Source organism: Tenebrio molitor, chromosome 4 (assembly GCF_963966145.1).
Source record: "Tenebrio molitor chromosome 4, icTenMoli1.1, whole genome shotgun sequence".
NCBI lineage: Eukaryota > Metazoa > Arthropoda > Insecta > Coleoptera > Tenebrionidae > Tenebrio > Tenebrio molitor.
Genome location: NC_091049.1, coordinates 1,108,706 through 1,131,044, shown reverse-complemented (window position 1 = coordinate 1,131,044; position 22,339 = coordinate 1,108,706). Strand labels below are relative to the sequence as shown.

The following is a 22,339-nucleotide window of genomic DNA, read 5'->3' as shown; positions in this document are numbered from 1 at the left end:
TTACAGAGATTTTGTTGAAATGACAGAAAAATAGTGCCCGAAATTTTAATTCCGCTACTGTACCTACTCTGTCAACTTTACTCTTTATCTGGTGAACGCATTTGCATATTTTGCAGTCATTGTGATCGACTTGAAATCTAATTTTCAGATTGTGTTATCAAAATGGCAAATTTGGAACATACAGGGAGCATCCTGAAGTGTGGATGCGGAAGGATTCACGATTGCGACAGATGTCCTTACGTGAGCAGATCACTTTTTTTCCACCAGTTGCCATCACATAGTTGCCAAACAAATTCCCCAGAAAAATACAACTGCAAAGAGTGCGATTTTGGAAGCGATCTTGTGATAATTTTAAAACAACACATCAGAGAATATCACAGAAAGAGGATCGACGAACCGAAAAATGACGTTGAAGTAAAAAGCTACATCTGTCGAGAGTGCTCGTTCGAAACATATTCAGCGTTAGTGTGGATCAAGCACTTGTATACTTTGTGTTTTAAAACGAAAGAAGATTTCGAGATAGTAACGTTTGGTAACGATGCAAAGCTGCATCTCTCCAAAGAAGATATTCAATGGTTCAAATGCGACAAATGCAACTATAAGGCAAATCGAAGATGCAAATTAAAACGGCACGACCGGATGAAGCACACATCAAATGTGTTTCGATGTGAACAGTGCGCTTACAAAACAAAACTGAAATTCTATCTTAAACGTCACATACTAACTCGACACAAATCTGATGAAGAAGTAAAGTGGTTGTACTGCTTGAATTGTGAGTACAAAACTCCGTGGAAAGGAAACTTGAAACGTCACATATTGCTGAAACACACCACATCCGAAACTGTGCAGTGGTTTGCGTGTGACAAGTGTCAGTTTGAGTCCAAAAACAAATACCATGTGTACAGACACGCAAAACTGCAGCACAATTCGAGCGGAGCGGTGAAGATGGAATGGTGGAAGTGCGACAAATGCGACTTCAAGTCAAGGCATAGGTGGCGATTGAGGAGACACGAGCGGTTCAAGCACACGCCGAACGACGAGGCGGTGTGGTTTCAATGTGAGCAGTGCTCCTACAAAACATTACGGAAAGACAACCTGAAATCTCACGTAAATCGGCACAAACCCGACGAAGAAGCGGAATGGTTCTACTGCATCAACTGCGAGCACAGGACGAAAACTAAGAACAATCTGAAACATCACATGTTGCGCAAACACACTGCCCCGGAGGCCGTGCGATGGTTCGCTTGTGACAAGTGCCAGTGCAAATTTAAGACGAAATATAGCCTGAACAGGCATCAAAAAAGCTTGCATTCTACCAAAGAAGTGAGATAGTAAACGAGCCGAAGACGAGTGATTTGAATGTGACACATGCCAGTAAAAATAGTAGGTTAAGATAAGGAGGATTGGCGTGCCCGCAAAGACACGTCGATGAAGGACGCCATAAGGTTCTACGATGCAACGAAACAAGAAAAAATCGTATTCGTTTGAAGGAACATTAAAAAAAAAGTTTTTTTTTCTTGGAAAAAAAATAATGTGAAGGTTAAATGCATATGGTCAACAGAAACGACACAAGAAAACTTTTGAAAAGGTGTGGCATAGATGATGAAGAAAGGTTTTGGCGAGAGCCCAATAGAAAAAGGAAAGAAGTTTTCTTCGTTCCAATTTGAGAAAGACCATTCCATCATGAATATTTTGTCTCCTCGTGTGACAAATCATTTTTAACTTAAACAACTGTCACTTGTAAACTTTGACATTTGCGAGAGTGACATTTGTTTAAGTTACGCGACACGTTTTCGGAAATTTTGTTTTGCATAGCCACCTCATCCTTTTTTTTTTTTGTTGATCGATCATATTGTATTAGTTACATTTTTTTAATGTTTCCTTCTGTTCGATTTGAGTCTCTTCGGTATAACATTTTATTTTTAGATTGTTATTAAAAGTGATTGTCTCCGAGTTGTGTCAAGGCGTATTGCTATATTGACCATTAGACCATAAAGAGAGAAATCTAGGTCTTCAGCTGGTAATCCAATGAGACCAATAAAAATTTATAAACTGTAAAAGCAAGTTTTTGATAACAATTGTAATACAAATAAGTTTTTAAGTAATAAGATAAATTGTTATTTTGGCATTACCATAATATATAAATAAATAAATAAATAAACATCTACCGGGAAAGGTAAATGCAACACGTTTTTTATTTGAAATCAAGATTATTTCCCCCATGTTGCAATAAAATTTCAACTGTTCAACAAGCACAACAATTTTTATCCTTCCGTTTTTTAAAAGCTTTACGCCTTTCGCAACCACAAAACAAATCATGGAGGCAACTTCTAAACCAAAACAAATCAAAAACGAATTTCGCTTATCTGTAACTATGTATTGACAATTACCTGATAACTCCGCGATAATTTTTTGCATCTCGCCCTATTAATATCTTTCTGACCGCACTTATCCAAGTTCAATATTGTATCTCGTTGCTCCTTGACCCCCATCAAGCTATCACCGACATTCTCTCCACGTTACCCCAAAACAGACGCACCCGTGAATTGTCGCACCGCAAACAAAACCTCTTTCGGTACCGCTCTCCTCCCATTGGCCGAGCGGGGCCAAATGGGGCACCGAAACGCAAATGATAGGACGGAAAGAGAAAGCCTGAATGGAAAAAGACGACTTGTTTGTTGTACGGCCCATGCAGCGACCTGTCGGCGGACCCTGAACCAAATCGGCTCTTCCTCGATCAAAGATTAGTTGGTGCTCAGCAAGACATGGCGCTTTCGGCTCTTCGAGTTGCGGTCAAGTGTGCCAGGGGGGTGTACGACAAGAGGGCTCTTGTGGCACCCCTGCAGAACGCGCTCTCCAAAGCTGACTCCCGGAGTTTGGTGAGTTTTCAAAACAAACAATCTAATCCAAAATAATAATACTAATGGTAAAAACACGACCAGATTTTTGCCCCGAGGCTGTTTATTATGGAATCAAACCGTTGCCCTATTTCCAGCTGCACTACGTGCATCGTGTGACGTAGTTGCTTGGGTCATTGAGTCTCTCTTGCATTGTTCTATTTACAAACAACATTCACTCCCCGCGAACCGATAGTGTTTGTTTACAATTTATTTTATTTGTGATGTCTGTGCATCCTTATCGAAAGCAAACGACTTCAACAATAAACAAATTTGTTTGACTAGTTCGACTCGATTTTCGGCACTTCCACAAAGAACATTCTTTCGAAATCGTCTTTAGGAAAGCGTTTGCGCTGTCAATATTGACCTATTTATGGTCATTAGCTTTGTCGAATCTTTCCACCTGATGCGGCTCGATTGGTTTGACTTTTGGCATCGGGTCGGGTGGCGCAGGTAAAAGAGATTTGTTGTGGACAGTGGCGTACCGAAAAATTTCCAAATCATTTCGCAAGAGAATGTTTGAGATCGCTTTCTAAACATTTCGGTGCGTGAGGGTTACGCACAAAACCGGACGCAGGTGATACACTTCGATACAGCTGAATGGACGAGCTTACAATTATGGCGTTAAAGAGGATGGGAAAATGTTTGAATTAAATTAAAAGAGGGCCGAGTGTTGGAGTTTGTGTACAGGTTGTCCCATTAAAATATGAAGTACCTACATGTCTGACAAGAACTTTCAACTGTCTTTTCTCCTCGGCTTTTATGGCTTTATTTAATTTTTCTGTCAGTTCATGTTAATTTTATTTTAACAATATTCAAGATGGCGCGTGATAGACATTTTAATGTTGGCGAACTGTACAAAACATTTGAAATTTGAATGTCTTGACAGGTAATAGATATCGAAAGAATATGAGAAACATTTTTAGCACTTTTTAGCAACAGAGTTTTTTTCACTCGTGGGATTACCGCACTCGCCTCGGCATTCGTAAAAAAGTCTATAAATCCCAATTTTGGGTAATTTGGGTAAATTTGTACAATTTTACGATCTTTTATTTGGTTTTTTATAAACATTAAAAAATGGAAATCAAAATGTCACGTTCTGAAGTGTTAAAAATCGAAAATTGCTTCTAATTAGCACAAACGATTTCTTTTGTGTTTGGACACTATTAATTTTGTAAGAATTTTTAGGTATTTACATTTTTCTCAATCAGACAAATCTGTGAATCAGATGAATTTGGAATATTTCGCGGCGCTCTTTTGGACCTATCTTACTCTAATGTTTAATAATACAATTTTGCTGTTTCCGTTGTAGTTTTCGCTAGAGAATACGAATTACGAATCAGTCAAAAACCTGATTTTAAAAATTTTTGCAACCTTTAAAAGGATCTTTTCACAAAAAAAAAAACACAAAGCGTTGAAACTCGTAGATTTTTCTTTGGTTTTTACATTTAGCTCCCATCAAGCTCTCAAGTACCGTTATAATTCTTCTTTTACAGAATGACAGACGTGACCAATTACTCATACTCTCTGCGACAATGACGTAGCATTCCGTGCGTCTTTGATTAAATGTGACGAGCGATTAGTCACGTGCTCACGCTTTGTCAAATAACATTCTTATTTCTTGCATTAGAAAGCAACGAATACTTAAAAAAATGGGGTAATATCACAAGACCTTGTGGTACTTTATCACCGAATTTTTATTTTACACAAAAGCTCTATTACATACTTGGCTAATGTCAGTCAGTGTTGTTGCTAAAAGTAGCAAAGCTTGCGCACCTTTAAATAAAAATGTACCTGGACAAAATCATAACATCGCCTAGCATTTGTACAGAATATTTCCCAAAAAAAAAAAAACACAAAACAAAACGCAACGAAACTTTATTACCTACTACTAACTCGTATCAAACATGTTTTTCATTTTTTTTTCGTTCCTCTCAGGTGAGTGTTGGTAGATTCAGCGCCCCCGCGGCCGCCCCCACACACCGCCAACACTCCAATCTGCGGGCCACCGGTCGGGCCCCCAAAGCGAAAAATCCCAAGTTTTACAACACGTCTGAATCCGAATCGGACAGCGATTTGGAACCTCCAGGTCACAGAGTAAGCACACAAAACTTCCTTCACTTTTTATCACTACTCACTTATTTCGTAAAGGGGGAATCGATTTTTTGGCGTCGCAAGATCAGGACCTTCCACGGCATCCTAGACGTCAACAAAGACGGAGTCATCTCTTACGATGACTTCATCCTGTTCGGAGAAAGGTTCATCGAATTGGGACACCTCTCCGAAAAGCACACACAAGAATTCAGGAATTTGCTAAAGGTGAGTCGATTTGTTCGTTGATTATTTTTTAATTCGAATTCTAGGATTTGTGGGAGAAACGTTGGGGCCCGGTCAATCCGTACAACCCCGTGACGGTCGAGCAGTTCTTGGAAGACATGCACCACGTGATCAACGACAAACATCTAGTGAGGAGGGCCCACTCGTTCCTTCCGTATTTATTCCGGGTGAGTAGTTTTTTCCAAGCATTGAAAAACTCAAACACTTTTTTACTCAGGCCCTTGACAAAGACCAGTCTGGTGAGATCACCGAAGACGAATTTAAACTGTTTTTCCGTTGTCTTGGTCTCAACGAGCGAGACGCCTCCTTGGCTTTCAAGGGCATGGACGACGACCACGACGGTGTTGTGACGATGAAGGAGTTTGTCAAACACGGAAGAGAATTCTTCCTCACCGAAGACGAGAACAAAATAAGCAAATATTTCTTCGGTCCTCTGATTGAACACTAACTTTTTTACTTTATTTTTAATTACACTTTTACACAACGCGACACATTTTATTGGACTAGTTATTCTAGCTTTACGTCTTTGTATGATTTAGATTCATAGTACAAAAAAAAAACAGTTTCAATTATTTTTATTATTATTGCCGCATCCTTCGTCAAACATGTGTTTCACACTTTCCTTAACATATTAACCACCACCAATGTTACGAATCAATCCCAGACATAGTTTTCACTTACCTGGTGTCTCGAATATTCAAATTTAAAACACAAATTTCAATTTCGTTCGGCGCCATTTTCACATACTGACAGTTCCACATCTCTCGCTCAGAGGGCGCCACTATATTCAAATTTTTCCGCCTCAGAAGGCGTCCTTCAAACCTCCCTGCCTAAAACTTCAAACCTCCCGGCCTGAAACTTCAAACCTTAGAAACTGCGCGTTTTACAAAAAATACTTTATTAAAAAAGACAATAAAATAATGCAACTGCCAACTACTTCAACTTGAGCCGGTCCCTGTACTCGCCGATCTCCTTCACCATCTCCGCGATCCTGTCGCTCGTCTCCTTCAAATTGTTCTTGATGGTGGCCGAGTGGGTCTGGCTCAAAGTGGACACCTTCTTCTCCTCCAGCGCCTTCCAGTTGGCGATCTGTATCTTCTGGTACCCCACCTTCATTTTCAACTTGTCGATTGACTCCTTGTACTTTTGTATCTTGTCCATGTACTGCTCCAGCTCCTTCAGGTACTCCCTCTCCGCATCCGACGGCTCCGATTTCTTCTGCGACACCAGCACCAGCAGCTTCTCGCACCGCTTCATGATCTCGTTCTGCTTGTCCTTGATGTCTTCGTACTTCTCGGCCAAGCTCTCGGCCTTCTCCTGCAGGGCGTGCTTCGAGGCGTTCATGCGCTCCAGCTGTTCCAGCTGAAATTCTTTCATCATTTGCAGAGCTTTCACTCTCTTCTCGATTTCTTCTCGGGCGCGGGTGTGGTTCTCGAAGTGCTCCCTAAACACTTGCGACGCCCTCTGGAGAAGCTGCAAAAATCACCACATAACAAATGCATCCCTGCACAACTCTACTCACCTCGTAGCATTCTTTTTGGGAATGCTTACCCTCGCCTCCGAGCTTCAGAATTGGTTGATTTGAAGACCTCATCAGGATCTTCTGAATGTTGGAATCGAAAGGTTCTCTCAGCATCTTCTTCAACGGCGAACCTACTTCTTCCCTATCTTCCTCTTCCTTTGATTCTTCCATTTTAGGCAAAATCTCAGCTGTCAAAATACCCAAACTGATCAAATTCCCATTTGCTAAAATCGATATCAAAGCAGTGGGTTCGTAGTAAAGGGAAAAACCTATTATCGGATTGGTTTTCTCAGAAGTTGAGGTCTTGGTGCACACTAGATATTCGGCTTTGCTCTCTTGGTTGAAAATATCATCCATTGATACCTCCGCTGCAAGTTTATACTTGAGAAAAATCGAAATCTTTTTTTACGCAATCACCATTGTTGCCACTGACGAAAGACTGCAGATCCTTGAGACAACTTATTGTGACCGAATGGATTCCTGCCGAATGTGTGGCGAAATATCTTCCAGTTCTGGACTCATCCTTGTGCAGGAAGATTGGACAAGTGTAACAATTATCTTCAGTGGTGGTAGAAAGTCCTAGTTCCAGCTCGACGCTTTCAAAACAAATCAACTCCTTGTTTCCTCCATTCCCCGACTGCCTTTTGACCTGAAACACGAAGACTTTCACAATCTCTTTCGCGACTCCCCCAGACGCACCTTGTCCCGCTCCTCCTCCTCCATGGGAAGCAGAATCGAATGATAAATGGTACCATTGGAGTTGGCCACGCACACCACTTCCGGACTAGTGTTGACGCAGATGATCGCGCACGCTTCCTCCTTGGCATCTCCTTGCGAAATATTCTTGGGGATGGGCCCCCTCACGGTCGCTTTTGTTCTGCAAAGGAGCAACGAGATTCCAAAGGAAAACAAATGACAAGTGACGTTGGTACTTTTTGTCGAGCGGCACGTTGACGCTGTAGACACTTCCGTCGCCTCTTAGGACGTAGACCGGCCAGAGAAGAGTAGAAAAGTTGGTTTCTTTGATGAAGAGGGATCTGGTGTCGAGGTCGAGTTCCGGTTGGCCGAAGTCGAAGTCGACGCCCACTTCGCCGAAAGCTGCGAGGTACGACGTTCGGGTGCCGGGGAAGACCCCCACCGGGGTTTCACCCATTTGGTAGGTCGAGTGGCTGAGAGCGGTACCGTTTTCGATCGAGTACAACCTGGAATTGAACGACGGGTGTTGAAAAAGAACAATTTTACAACTCGAAGTCGTACCTGAGCATGTTGTCCGAGGTGAGGGCCAGGATGTGACAGTTTTTGGTGCTTCCTGGGTGGAACCTGACTTGGCGCACTTTGACGACGTCGCTGCAGAAGAGGAGGCGTTCGTCGAGGATGTGACTTCTGCGAGAAAAAGTTCCCAATTAAATTTGTTTCACTAAAATAAACAACTGAATTTTAATCTTGAGAAAATTTACTAAAGACTCCTGCATCTATTTCTTGGGGGTCGTGGTCGGCAAGATGTCACTCGACCTCACCCCGCACGAAAGAGTCCGATTCTTGGTTATTATATTTTTTTTTTAGATGTGGATTGTCAAACTCAAGGTCGCTTAAAACTTATGATTGAACTACGTTAGTGAGAAATCTGTCATAAATTCCAAATGTCTTATAAGCGCGCCCAGTTACTTTTCTTGGTAGTGCCAACTTAACGACAAGTCCCCAATCTACATCTACCGGGTGATCAAAAAAGACTGTTTAAGTTGGCAATACAATTAACAGCATTTTGTTGTTCGGCTGTTTGCAATACTGCAACCGGATACGTCTTTTGACAGATATTTTACGTGAAATCAACAGCGACAAAATTGTAGGTTATGTATGTATAAAAAATCAACGGTACAAAGAAACAACTTGAACTGTCAATGTCAGTGTGAAGTCGCCAACAACCGGAAGTTACTCCATTTATACCATTTGAAACATCCGGTCAGTGCCAATTACAAGACAAAAAAACACAATATTTTTCAATTGCTTCATTGTTGATTACGCTGTATTTATTTTTGAATGGTTGTATAGTTTTTTTTTTGACAAGCAGGGAATACAGTCTCACCAACCAGCACTGCCAACGTCAAAACAAAGAAAAAAAGTTTCTAAAAGCGTCACGTGTCACTTGTACATCAACTTGAACCGTTGTTGGTCAATAAAAACGCGGAAAATTGCGACTTAAATACACACATAAACCCAAATAATTTCCTTCGCCGTAATGATTAATGTAATAACTGTTTCTGCAGTAGTAAAACTCGGGTTTAAGCTAAACCTCGAGAGGATGTGGCAGCACTTGACGACATCATAGACAAATTTATTGTGAGAAAATGTCGGCAATAACGACAATTGTATTATTTTCGGGGTCTTGCACGACATTCGTTAAAAAAAAAATGGAGTCAAGTTCCGGAAATGTACAGTCGCGAGCATTAAATCTTGGTCGTCAAGGTTATTTTGAAATTTCCCGCTACTGTCACAAATTAAAAATTTTGCCTGCTTAATTAGGGCAAATGTCAATAGAACGTCATTAAAAAAAAATTGTCAAAGTTTTATTCTAAGCATTCAAAATTATGGTCTCAATATCGTATTTTAACACAAAAAAATTATTTTGCCAATAGAGACGGATGTGTCAGAAGCTAGGGTGGTAACACAGTTGGGACTTCCAAAAAGTTGACAAGACAAGACAAATATGATTTATTAGAGGTTATGTCCGTTCTACATTAGAACACTTTCCATTGCGTCAACGAATGACCTTGACGACCAAAATTTATTGCTCGCGACTGTACAGTTGGAAGCAAAAAAAAAACAACGGGAAATGAAAATGTTCCTAATGTTGCCCATTTCTTAATTAATTGTTTATTTGACAATACCTGTCAAATAATTTGACAAAATGTCAGTTGACCATAATTCTAACCTATCTTCTCGTAAGAAGTTTTCACAATATACGAAAAAATTGTGAAAATGTGTCAATTTTATTCTGACAGTTCCCGTTTTTTTTTGCAACCAACTGTACAACTAAAAATATACCGTCGAAAAACCGAAATAAAGTGGTCAGGGAAGTCGGTTTCCTGGAAATAATTTCAATTGAGCGAAGAGTAAGATTTTCGTTTTGTCAGAGCCGCCACTTGGGTATTTTGACTTGGGGACGTTTCGATTGGTCACCCAGCCACCATCAGCGAAAAAAATCGTTCGGCCGTCCCTCCAAGAAAAAGAATGTCTCCGGGAGGCGCGCCTCGTCTGCGCGAACTAAACACATAACCACCGGAGTTTTCCTCCGGCATTATTCCGGTAAACCGTCGAGATACGTGGATTCCCGCTCGCACTGCCAAAACTTAATCCGGCAATAATTTTATTGCTTTTTTATGCAAATTCCGGAAAATCTTAAAGCTCGCTTGCGGAATCACATAATTCCGCATTATAACCTATGTGTTCTTAATTACCCGAGGCAACTTTGAATATTCATCGCCCGGAGCAAGCGGTTACCAAGTCGAAAAATTATTACACACACACACACACACACACGTGTAAAAAAAACCACGGCGTCATATTAATTCGACCTTTTTAAAAAATATATGAAGCACGTCTCCGCTGGGACCCGAAGAACACACAAAATGATAAAAATTACAATTTCAAACGTAATTTTCGGCCGCCTAGTCGCAACGGTGACGTCGCAGCGTCCTTGTCGGCGGCGCGGCCGCCGCCCGCTCGGTGGACAGAGACGGGACGAGGGTCGTGTTGAAGATGCCGTAAATAAACGTGATACAGCGAAATATATTAGTATTTTTTGGAGAGCATACAGGGAGGATTCTTAATTACCGTATATTTCCCAACCCCTTTCAAGTCATATATCATGACGTACGAGGGTGCACAATGAATTTTAATTTTTGCGGTGCAGATTTACCGGCAATAAAAGACTTTTAAATACCGCGAGGACCGGGGCCGGCTCGACAACGATTTGCCTGTTTTTTTTGCGAGATGTGGGGCGTAGCCGCGTCTTGTGACGATACGAGATGACCACCTGTGCGGCGAACCAACTGTTGATCTATCGGCGGCGTTCGACGTATCGACGAGGGGGCCGCCCACCACTTTATTTATAACGGCGGCGCCAAGTTTCGACCGAACTTGTCCATTACCGCTGATGCAAAAACATGTCGCATTACCATTTCGAGGCGAACGGCGCGAATAAAAATCATAAATCCTCTAGTTTACCACCGTCGACTCTTATTTTCCTAATTAGAATTTCTTTTCATTACTGTCCGGACATTTATTAGAAGGTTACGTAGCATAATTAATATGCGGCGTTCGTCGTCGTTTTCTTTTCCGGCCGTGCGACGGCACGCGACGTCTTCGTCTTGGACGTCGCGACGCCGACGTCGTCGACGTGTGACGGCGGCGACGGACGCCGGCTTATCATTATAAAGTCCCGTATTAAATTTAAGACTTCTCGACTCGGTCCTAGATTTTTTAATTGTTATTTCGCCCCCTAAAGTTCCCGCGTGCCGTGTGACTTTATCGCCGCCGGGGGGCGCCCCGACGCCCACATTTAATTAAACAAACATAACGGAAAATATTGTATTTCGCCATTTTTACGTCCCATAAAGCCACTACGATTAATTAGGACGGAAGCGAATCGACTTAAGCGATGCTCTTTCGTTACGCCGCCCCCGACGCCTCAAAAATTTGCGAAATCTAATCTGGTCAGCGGGGGCGTCGCGAATGCGTCCGCACGAAAAAAAAATGTTTTCCTGGTGTTTGTTGACATTTTGAAAAATTTGCAGTGAGCGAAAAACGATGAGCGAAAGTGAAGTGAACTCACTTCCTAGGGCGGTATCGAACAAAAGAATATTTCTATTCTTCTATTCCTGCTTTCTGACCCTCCTCCTTCTAACCAGGACAAATTTTCCCATTCTAAAGTAACACAAAATATATAATTATTTTTCACTTTGTGTAAATTTTTTGGGCACGGTCATAGAAATTTGTTCTTTGACAAAATGGTAGTCCCCGTTCCAGCTTCATCCCTTTTAGCCCTCCAGACACTGCCCGCAATATTTTTGACGTCTGTCTGAAGAGGGGGCGCACCGTGGAAACATGCATTTCCCCGCCAAAGAATGTCCCCTTAAAAACGCAGACCTCTTCCATCGCCGGTATCGATTAAACCGGGCGTCCAAAAAAAAAAAATCCATCCCCGGCACAACCCTTCCATTTTATACACACTGACCGCCGTTGTCAAAGTCAATAAATCTTTTCCGTATTCGCAACGCCGTCGAAAATTTCCCCAATCAAAAATCGCTCTCTCCTCGCGTCGTCCCCCTCGTTCCGGGGTCGATTTCGGTCACGTCACATCGACGTGGGCGGACAAAGGACCAAAAAACAATTCGGTCCTCCTTGAAAGCGGGGACGCGAAAGGGTGAATTATGCGACATTAAATTTGCATCTAGGACTATACGTGATTTTTCACGGGGGAGAGATATTAAGCCGCTTCCAAACAAAATACCGACGTCAGGTAGAAAAATCGTGAATTTTTCTTCCCCCCGGGGGCGGAAGAGCGCGCGCGTGTGTGTAGACAAAGGGGTCGGTTCGGAATCGGCAAAATGCAAACGACACTCCCGGCCTCGCTTGGTCTAATAAAGGCAAAAGATAATGTCTCGCCCGTAGGAATTATTAAAAGTCCGGCCACCCTTTACTCTTTCCCTATAATTCTTCTGGCGCTCGAACGCCGCCGCCGCCCTTCCGCGGTCACTTATTACTATTCCGTGTGCGGTCGCTATTTTTGCGAATGTTTAAAAGAAACAACCCGCCCCCGCCGCACGGATCGCCACTTTTCAAAAAAACAAAACGCGTTCTTCCCCGGCCGGGACCGGGGGGGGGCGGCGTAAATTTTTCCCCACCCCGACAAATACCTTCCGAATCCCCGGCCTTTCTTTTAATGTGACAACGGGAACATTAAAACAATATTATAATCCCAATAACTGCAGTTTGAGGCGGTGTACTCCTAATCCCGGCCAACTTCAACAATTTCAGCTCAACTCTGACACCGCCGCCCCCTTCCCACCTCAGGAAAAGTGCCCCCCCCCCCCCGACCCATCCACAATCGTTAGGTTTATTGCCTGAAATGTGCCCCGACGTTGCTTTTTAAGGTGTTATCGTAAATTTTAATCACTGCCAAACGCAACACACTCGCATGCATAAGGCAGTAGTACTGATCGATCTGACGAATAATCAGAAACACAAATCCCTCATAAATCTTACAAATTGTTGGAAATCTTTATGGGCTGATTTATGGCGGGGTGGGACCGTTTTTAAAATCGTTAAAGGGTTCGGCTTCTAGATTACGAATTTTAGGACGCATTAATGTTATACACATACACAGAGTGGCCGAAAAACATTCAAGAACAATCCGAGGTCGCCAATTCAACACAGTTTTAAAATGACAGCTCTTGATATTTGATTGATTAATTAAAATCAGAAAAATGCAAGAAAACATTGTTCGTACAAGGAAGTAAATGATCTTTTTATTCACAAGCGGACGAAAAGTAACTCTTTTTCGGACGCTAACAGTGGCGCCATCTGTTGGTGTGTTTAGTAAGTCAGCAACGAAACCCATAATTGTCCTGTCACCATGAATTATGTAAATTGTATTGCAAATAGTAAATTTCTAGTTTTGTTGGCAAGTTGATAACAAATACTATAAAAAAATTGTTAATATGTGTTAATAAATGTATCTTTTTGAAAAAGGTAATGATGTTTTTTGCTTTGTAGTTCGTGCGTTCGCCTAAAAAATTTAATGTGCACCTCGCCTGTTTTTGAGCCTCGGCTGCGCCTCGGCCAGAAATCTCAGACTCGGATGTTCTTGCATCCACACTACATTCAATTTCGATTCGATCACAATTTCCCAATACTTTCCAATTGTTCTCCTTGGGAAAGTCGCCGTAAACGCGACGCAACGAGATGGCGTGCTTCGCTTTCAACAACCCCCAAAACAAATCGACCCCCTCGCACGAAGCCGTAAATTGCACAAATCCATTCCTCGTTACGCCACGAAACTCTCCCACCCACCAGTTGAAAAATCAGGGCACTCCACCTAGCGTCGATCATCTCCCGATGCATTTCCGATAGACCTTCGACCCTTCCGACGTTTCCCTCTTGCCCTCCCGCTAATTGCGGATGTGTGCGTGCGGATGTGCAAACGTTGAACCGTCGATTTTTTATCTGGCCCGACCAGCGGTCGTGCTGAATGTGTATTTTTCCGTCTTTCCACGTTTTAGTGGTCCATCGGGAATGGCGATATACTCCTTTGAATTATTATATTTGGATACGTGGTCGATAACAGTTTTAATTTTTTGGTATTTGTTTTCGGGCCGTTGCGATATCCATTTTTACGGCTGGCACTACCGAATGATTTATCCACCCTCGGCGCGGTATTAATTGTCCAACGGGAAAAGCGTCACCGACCGCCGGTGACACACCACAAGACAACGACTCCAAAAGCTACCAAAGAAATACCATTAACTGTACCAACATAATCAGAATTAAATAATAACTAAATGTGGCGTCCCTATTCCACTGAAAGCACCAACCCATCATTTGATCAAACAAGTTAAGCCACGTTGGTCGCAGTCAACACTTGGACGGGTGACCGCGTAAAACCGCGTTCCGTTTATCGTGTTGTCACTGAATTGCTTCATCACTCAGAAAAATAAGGGATCCGGCCTCGATGCCGCGCCACACCCCCCCCCCCCTCACCCTCCACATGCTCAAAAATACAAAAACTGTAAATGCGAATGAGTTGGCGATTTGTTGGGACAACTTTCTTGGTGGTCTGACGAGTGGAAACAAATCACTGGCGTTCGGCTGGCGTTGGAGTCGGGTGCGCCGCCGGGGTCGCACTTCGCACCCTATAAATTCAAATTTTATCAGAGACAGCGCCGATATTTTAGATAAAGACGCGGAGCAGAGCGAGAGATAAAACGACGGCAGAGGAGCGCACCACGGACGGAGGGTAGGTATAGATTAATTAATGAATAAATAATAAAGTGTGCGGCTAGGTTTGATTATAAGATATAGTTGGTTGCGGCTGCCGCAGATAGGGGGCGTATTTTAACTTACTTTATTATGTATCAGGCACATCCACCTTTGATGGCTCGCTTTATTGCCCCAGCCGGTTGTTGATATACGTTGCGGATGCGACGGAATAACTGATCAGTTATGTCGATCTGCGTGTCGGTATGTGTGCCAACTGATCAATTATTTATCGGATCGGGGATTCAACCCAACGGAAATCGGAAATCGCGGTGGGGATTTTCATTTTCTCCACATTTCACCACCGCAACCGAAATAAATGAGCAACTTGCAGCTTTTACAAAACTCTGTCTCAGTACCATTAGTCACCACAACGCAGAGACCCACTTAGGGTCCCATCCTACTCGCTTGTACGTCCTGACCTTGAAACAGTATACTGCATAAGTACTCGTCAGATCTCAACCAAACAGATCGCAATCCAACGAAAACGCAGTTTCTTTGGTTGTTTTACGACTTTCGTCGCCCAATCGCTTCGAACATGTAGATCATGGACATGGCATGCACTCACTGTTCCGCCGTGCGGTCGTAAGTAAACTGCACCTCCTTGTACGCTCATTTGCGAACGTAATCCAGAGCACATGAAAGGGTTCGCCTAATCTATTTCGTCTCGCAAGGGAAGTTCAGCAATAGCCGAATACATCAACCTGCATATTTTCCTGGTCGTGTCAATAATTCAGTCAGGGTATCGCGGTGGCTCAACGACATCAATGAGCGCCATGACGAAGAAGTGCACGATCGTATGGGCACGTGAATTTTCCTTTGGCCTTTACGACCTTATAACTGCACGCTTTCTCCATCGCGATGGTTTATTCAGCCGAATCGTCTGGAGTTTGACTGAGATGGGACGGACGATGGGGACACGTCGGATGCGATTTTGAAATATTCAGACGTCAATTCTTCACGTTCGGATGGCGAAATGGAAGAGGAAAAGAGGAAACGACTTTCGGACACGAAAAACTACAGTGCAGAGGGAACAATAAGAATTGTACGGACGAATTAATTGCGGCAAATAAGAGAGGACGCTGTGTCCGGCTTGCAAATGCACACACACACACACACACGTAAGAACATGAAGGATTACGACCCGGTGGAGGTATTCGTTTTCCTTTTATAACAGACAGCAAAGAACATTAGGCATGAGGTAAAATTACATCCCACATAGCCTTTTAGTTGGCACGTCACAATTATTTCTCGCCGGGTAACTTTTATACAATTTCCAACCCTTTTCTCGCGTCTGACGGGACACAGGAATAAAAGATGTATTAACGTCTATATGAATGTGCGGCTGTGCATACGTTAAAACATCTGAATATTAAAACAAACACGCGAGGATTAGCCGTCTATCTAATTAGGGGGGGACCGAAACCCGAAATCCCGAAGGACTCCGACTGCAATCATCATTTGTTATGATACAGCAGTCTGAAATAACACGGAACGCCAACTTTTCCAAACTTCACCCCGGATTAGCGTGGTCCGTACCGGAGAAGCCCCACGGCCCCCGCGAATCGCGTACCTCTCGCAAGACGCGCCAGTTGGACGCGCTTTTTCCCGACTCGGTCCAATTGAATTCCGTTGGAAGCGGGAATTTCTCGCGGCGGAGCTTCGAATCGGGTCCGCACCGACGTCATTTGCCGCATTCCGCCCCTGAACGTATCGTAATTAACGCGCGACCGGTGAAGGAGTCAAAACGCGCGCACAGCGTCGCCCGTTAAGTGACTGGGACATTAAAAAGTTAGGCGGCCGTGGCAAGGCTAATGGAAAGATGCGAACAGGAGACGGGCATTAGAATTAACACCGCAGAAATGATTATTTAGTGTACGCCGAGAGATGTCATTGTCGGTACACCGCACGACCCAAGTGCGGCTCGCGGTGCGGTGTCGATCTAGGCCGACGCCCCCATCCCCACCACTCCGATCGCTCCCACGTGTCCTCCCACTCGCCCGATCGACGCTCTGTACTTCCCCGATTTGTCCGGATCGAGATTGGACCTGCGGCCGTCTCGCAAAAATTCGGACGCGCACCGCCACGCCGGCCCCGGTCAGGTTCGAGCCGTCTAAGAATATCAGCGGCTTGAAATGAAAAGGTTGTTCTCTAAAAGGGTTGAGGCGTATATCGGTGGTTGGACGACACCTGTGGGACTTCCCCCACATGTATCGAATGCGAAAAACGTAAAGGGTGCCAGCAAATTTAAGGAGAAACTTTTAATTCGGCAAGCCTAACGACTGACTCGGACGTAATAAAGGGACAGGACTGTAAAACTTCAAAGTGGGCTAATGGACCGGGGGCACGACTTTTCTATGATGTAAAATGTGGAGGGGGACCCGGCATCTAGGCCGCATCTAACGCCTATTCCCATCGAGTCTAAAACGGCCACCCATCCAAATATCAACCGCCCGTAGCGTTGCTCGATCCTCCCATCGAACACTTACTTGATGCTTGTTCGAGGTACCGCGTCCTCCTCCACGTCCTTTCTTCGTCCGCCGTCCCCGCTGACCGTACTTGTTGCACTCGCCCGCCCCCGCCATCACGTATTAATGTGCCATTTTACATTTTGACGAGGTGGTCGGCGGTCGAAAAAAAAAGGGCAGTCCGCTGGCCGGCGGTACTTGCGATGCTAATTTGTTTTCTTCGGGGAGCGGCGGCGTCGCAATAAAAACGCCAACTAAAGGGACGGACGGCGGCGGATCCGAAACGAGCCGGCCCCGGTTGATGAGGATAAGTCCGAACGGACGCTTAGTATTCATGAAGGTGGGATAATGCCGGCGCAATGGATAAAGTATTATACACAATGTAGAAGTTAATATTTCATACGGATGTGTTCTGGAAATAAAATGAATTATAACTTTAATGGCCTGATGTAGATATAAACTAATGGTGTGTGCGGTGGCGGCGGCGGCGGAAAAATTTCACCTGGAGGAGCAACGGGGTTGAAACGGTTGGAGAACTCGCACCTTGGGCCCTTTTTTACGATTTCACATTTACATAAACGAATCAAAAAGTGGCTTGCTAACAAAACACACTAGATTATTGTTTACCGACACAAGAAATATACACTTTTTGTCCGTCCGTCTGTCTGCTTGTTCGCAAATAACTCAAAAACTAACGGATCGATTTTCTTCGAACAAGTTTCAATCGAAAGAGAAGATTCCCCACAGAGCTCAGCACTACATTTCGGGACGATATGACAGCTAAAAATCGTGTGGCTCAATCAGCGACTCCCACCGCTCAGATCACTACAATTTTAATGGAAAAATTGGTGTCGAAAGCGCGCTTTCCGGCGTCGCCTTTAATAAAGTTGTCGTAACTGTAGACGTAATTTTAAAGTATATAGCAACACCTGTATCTAAATTTTCAAAGAGCCATTAGCAGTGTCATAGAAACGACACAGTGTATTATGGCCCCCGTGATATATTCCGGAGACAATTTAAACTTTGCGTAATTTCGAGTGTATTTATGCGCCGTTATTTCATTTCGTCTTCGGAATTGCCTCCGATCTGTCGGCGTGTGCAGGGCCGGCAACTGCTCGGAAAAAAAAGAACCAAACCGAAGAAAAAAAAAATGATACACACTGCCCGACCGGTCGTTAACCGCAAGTTATCAAAAATTCAACTCAATCCAACAAAAGGCGTTAAACAAACATTTAATGAAGGCCAATCTGAAGTTTGCGCCATAAAAATAGGCCAATAAAAGTTGGGGAGGATTTTAATACTTCGACGCGGGCGTGTGATTGCCCACCGAATTTTTCATTAGGACGGACTTTTTACAGCGCTTCCGCCGTACATCAAATGAATTCCTCAGGTGTTTTAGTGGTGGTGCGCTTTACTGCCGCCCCCGGCAATACCCGCCGACGATGACGACGACTTAAGCGATACACGAACGCCTCCGGGGAACGTTCTCACCTAACTGACCCTCTTAATACCCGGTGCTTTCATTTCGCAACGAAGAAAGGCAACGCGATGGGTGCAAAGATCCGAACGAACCAAGGATTTTACAAAGTGCTTGCGAAGTGCAAAAACTCTGCTTAATTCCTGAGAGAAAGATTGACCTCTTAAATTACACGAGCTTTCTCCAACTGTGCTCCGCTCTGGAATCTAGAATATCACTCAACTTTTAAATCTACATCTGAACATCAGAATTGGAAAAATTTACGAGTGAATGAAAACCAGTGAGCGAAAGAGAAAAAAAATACATAGGCGTTCAAGATTTGATTGTTTTTTAATCCATTCGCACTCTACAACTTCTCGATTGTGATTTCTTCGAATGTCAACCAACAACAACGTTATCACAACGAATGCACCGAAATCAACGCGTCCCATCTCTTCGGCTTTGCAACCTGTCCCCTGTTTTTTTCCGGGGTTGGTCGTTTGGATTTTTCGGAAGTAATTAGACAAGGTGGCAGTAAAGGGATGAGCACCTTATAGCAGGCGGCGGTGGCAGCCGCACGAGAGAACTTCCCAAACTGCAATTAGGAGCAAACGTTTAGTTACAATAAATTATAAAATATTTCTATACGGGGGAACTTTAAATAATGCCACTTTGGAAGCGCGGATAGGCCACGTAATGTATTCCCAACAAACTTCGCTAATATAACACCGGATTAACAGCAGTACCAAATATATACAACGGCGCGACGGCCCTTAACATTTCCGCTCATCTGCATAATAGTCACCATAAAACACACTCGACCATCGGCACCCCTTCGGGGCGGCCGCCCCCGGACCGGACGGACGCGCGCCGCCGCCGGCCGTCGTCCTGCAACTACGACCAGTTGGGGACCTCTGGTACACAAGAAACAATAAAGAGAGACACCTAATAATGTTAAAAAGGCCATAACGTACAGCTGTTATTATGTAAATAACGGTGCGTCATATAATATGTCAAAGTTTTTGATTAGTTATCATTCGAGAACTGAGCGTCGACGCTTTTAAATTTATGGTAATTTCTATTTTAATTTTTTATGCCAACGACAGCGGTTCCGTTCGGGAATTTAACTTTTTTTAACGTCGTCGTTAATTTTTGACAGGCCTCTCCCCTCCTGCCGTTCCATTATTCGCCCAGATTTCCGATCGGAATCGATCATCGATACGCCTCCGTCATTTCCCCAAGGAATTATCCACAATAAAAACAAATTTCTTCACCGGGACATTTTTATTTTCATTTTTCCTTCAAAACTAATTTTTTCATAAAATTAATACATCACGATAATAATAATAATAATAAGAGTCCTTTTAGGACAAACTGAAGCATCACTCTGAAAAGGAACCTTGCACTATTGGGAAGGATGCAGAGGACAAAGAAATATAATAATAATAATAATGAGATGAAGGGAAAAGGATTAAAAGAATACAAGATAGCAGGATACATAGAACAAAAAATCCTTGAAAAACCCCTTCCAGAAAACCCTTCTTCGTCGCACTCGTCAGTTAAAAAAATATAACTGGTCATGACTCGCACCCTTGTTCAGTTCCATTTCTGACCCCGCCGCGTCGAAACTCCACCCCCACCCCCAGGAAAAATATTATTCGGAAGGAGTCTCGATTGGCGTTTCGTGGCCACCCCCGGGCACCCACCTGCCCCGCACCTATTCAATTTGGAGTGCATCCGCGCCAGCGAAAAACCGCAGAATTCGTTCTGGCGTTGATGATTCGAGCTGACTTTCGAAATGACCGGGAGGAACACGATAATTCAAAAATAATTCACGTCGGGGGAAAATTCCAACGTCCAGCGTGGAGAGACGGCAATAGTGGAACTAACCGGGTGGGTGGCGATAAAAAAATAAAAAAAAAAAATTCACCCCCGGAAAGTAATTAGAAATATAGTGGTGGGCTGTTTAATGGCGTGTGAGAGCCGTTCCTTCCGCGCCGGTTCTGTCCGCTTCAATTCCGGCCAGATTTCGCGATTATGCTCAAGTAAACTGATTAAAATGGCCGAAGCGGGGAACGGTGGTTGGGTTTTGTCACATCGATTGGTCCTGTGATGGACTACAACGTCCTCTTGTCCCAAACATGTAATGAATCTTTTTTTTTCTCCTGTTAAATAACACAGTCATTACATGTGCGTTTGCGGTGAAGTAATGCTATTCTTTACCCACGGTCGTGACTATGACCCATTACTCCACGGGTATGCAAAAATGAATTGGCAAATCATTGTATAATGTTGCTATGACTGAACAATACATCATATATTATATTGTATTATACGTCATGAGTAGGTATTTTAACATATCATAACTGGTCGATTTGTGTCGTTTAGTACAAAAAAGATGTGTGTAATAAATCAATTCTGACATTGAAAATAAAGATATGTACTCACAGAAAAAGTAACGTATTCGACTCGCGTGTAATGGCTCTTAACTACTCGCATCTCGTGAGTATTAGCGATCATTACACGTCTGTTGAGTAATATACTATTTGTCCAGGTTGTTCGAGAATTTGTCGGATAAAAAAACGATGCAGGAATGTCAAAAAACAATCGAAACGTAAAAGTACTTTGTCTTTCTCGATAAAGCTCTGGGAAACCATACCTGCAGTAGACTACGTCTTTGTTGTTTTCGAAGGCGCCATAAGGAGGATAACGAGCCGGAAGCTCCATCACCAGAATCCCGGAAGATCCTGCTACTATCAGGAGCGTCCCGCTGTCATTGGCGACCAGAAATTCCGGTTGGAAGAGGACCGGCAGCAGGGGTAGCAAGTTCTGGAAAAAGAAACGGTTCACGATGTCGCATTTTCGATCGCCTAGAAAAGAAGAATCGAAAAAATCGTCCACCCCTTTTAACGGTAATGTGAAATTTCCCCTTAATTCCACCCTTATCGGGTTGGAAGTTTTGATTTTCGTAAAAACGCGAAAACAGATTTAATTCGCTGGCAATTTCGCCATTACGGTCGAAATTTCCATCGCAATGTCCTCGCCGATACACGCGGCGGTGGCGGTGGCGACGGCGGCGGCGGTTCCAGGGGGTGTGCAAGTCGTTCGTTAATTTTAAATCTATTTTTACGAGACCGAAAAAGCCTCGGGCCGTGGAAAAATAGCTCTTAGTTAACGGCAAAACGGTCGTGGATAATAGCTTCTTTGACTTCTTAGATGGATTTTTTAATATAATAATTTCAATAATTTATACGCCCGCTTTTCCCGGGCCCGATTTAAATTAGGCAATAACCGGGATTAGTGCGGGGCGATCTCCTTATTTTTTATGCATCAATATCAGGATATAAAACGGTGCGGTCGCGCCGCCTGAATTTTTCCCTTAATTGCCGGCCGTTTATCAATTTTCGCTCGGGGAGGCTTTTCCGAAAATATAAATAACAACGAATCGGTTCGAGAAAATGCACCCAAGCAATCCAATTCTTCTTAGATTTTACTTTTACTTTTTTTCAGAGCATGGTTCTTCGTATTTCTCTGTATATCAAAAAGTTTGACATTTGTCAAAGTCTGATACATGACATTTTACAGCGCTCCAACTAATCAAGCACTCGGCTTCGCCTCGTGTTTG

At 43.5% G+C, this 22,339-nt stretch overlaps 2 protein-coding genes and 1 long non-coding RNA gene across 4 annotated transcripts in view; 2 read left to right on the top strand and 1 right to left on the bottom strand.

The window, feature by feature from the left end:
* The first annotated feature begins 71 nt into the window (after positions 1-71).
* On the top strand, positions 72-2,181 carry LOC138128791 (uncharacterized). The gene is made up of 3 exons (XR_011158910.1): positions 72-91; positions 149-1,387; positions 1,435-2,181. It is a non-coding gene; the product is annotated as an uncharacterized lncRNA (long non-coding RNA).
* Positions 2,182-2,321: 140 nt separating this feature from the next.
* Positions 2,322-5,803, top strand: CBP (sarcoplasmic calcium-binding protein). The gene is made up of 5 exons (XM_069044997.1): positions 2,322-2,879; positions 4,836-4,994; positions 5,049-5,216; positions 5,261-5,401; positions 5,452-5,803. Exons 1-5 carry the CDS (start codon positions 2,766-2,768, stop codon positions 5,680-5,682), a joined length of 813 nt encoding a protein of 270 aa, XP_068901098.1. The 5' UTR covers positions 2,322-2,765; the 3' UTR covers positions 5,683-5,803.
* Positions 5,804-6,115: 312 nt separating this feature from the next.
* mbo (Nuclear pore complex protein Nup88) overlaps positions 6,116-22,339 on the bottom strand; it is a 51,720-nt gene continuing 35,496 nt past the window's right edge. Inside the window, exons 2-8 of one of the 2 annotated variants that reach the window (XM_069044953.1) lie at positions 21,374-21,543; positions 8,014-8,139; positions 7,689-7,958; positions 7,456-7,633; positions 7,174-7,405; positions 6,757-7,124; positions 6,116-6,707 (exon numbers count right to left, since the gene is read on the bottom strand). In XM_069044953.1, the coding sequence (XP_068901054.1) occupies positions 6,168-6,707; positions 6,757-7,124; positions 7,174-7,405; positions 7,456-7,633; positions 7,689-7,958; positions 8,014-8,139; positions 21,374-21,543 (1,884 nt within the window). In that variant the 3' untranslated portion in view covers positions 6,116-6,167. The remainder of the gene's footprint in view (positions 6,708-6,756; positions 7,125-7,173; positions 7,406-7,455; positions 7,634-7,688; positions 7,959-8,013; positions 8,140-21,373; positions 21,544-22,339) is intronic. The other variant, XM_069044955.1, reaches the window with a different exon arrangement.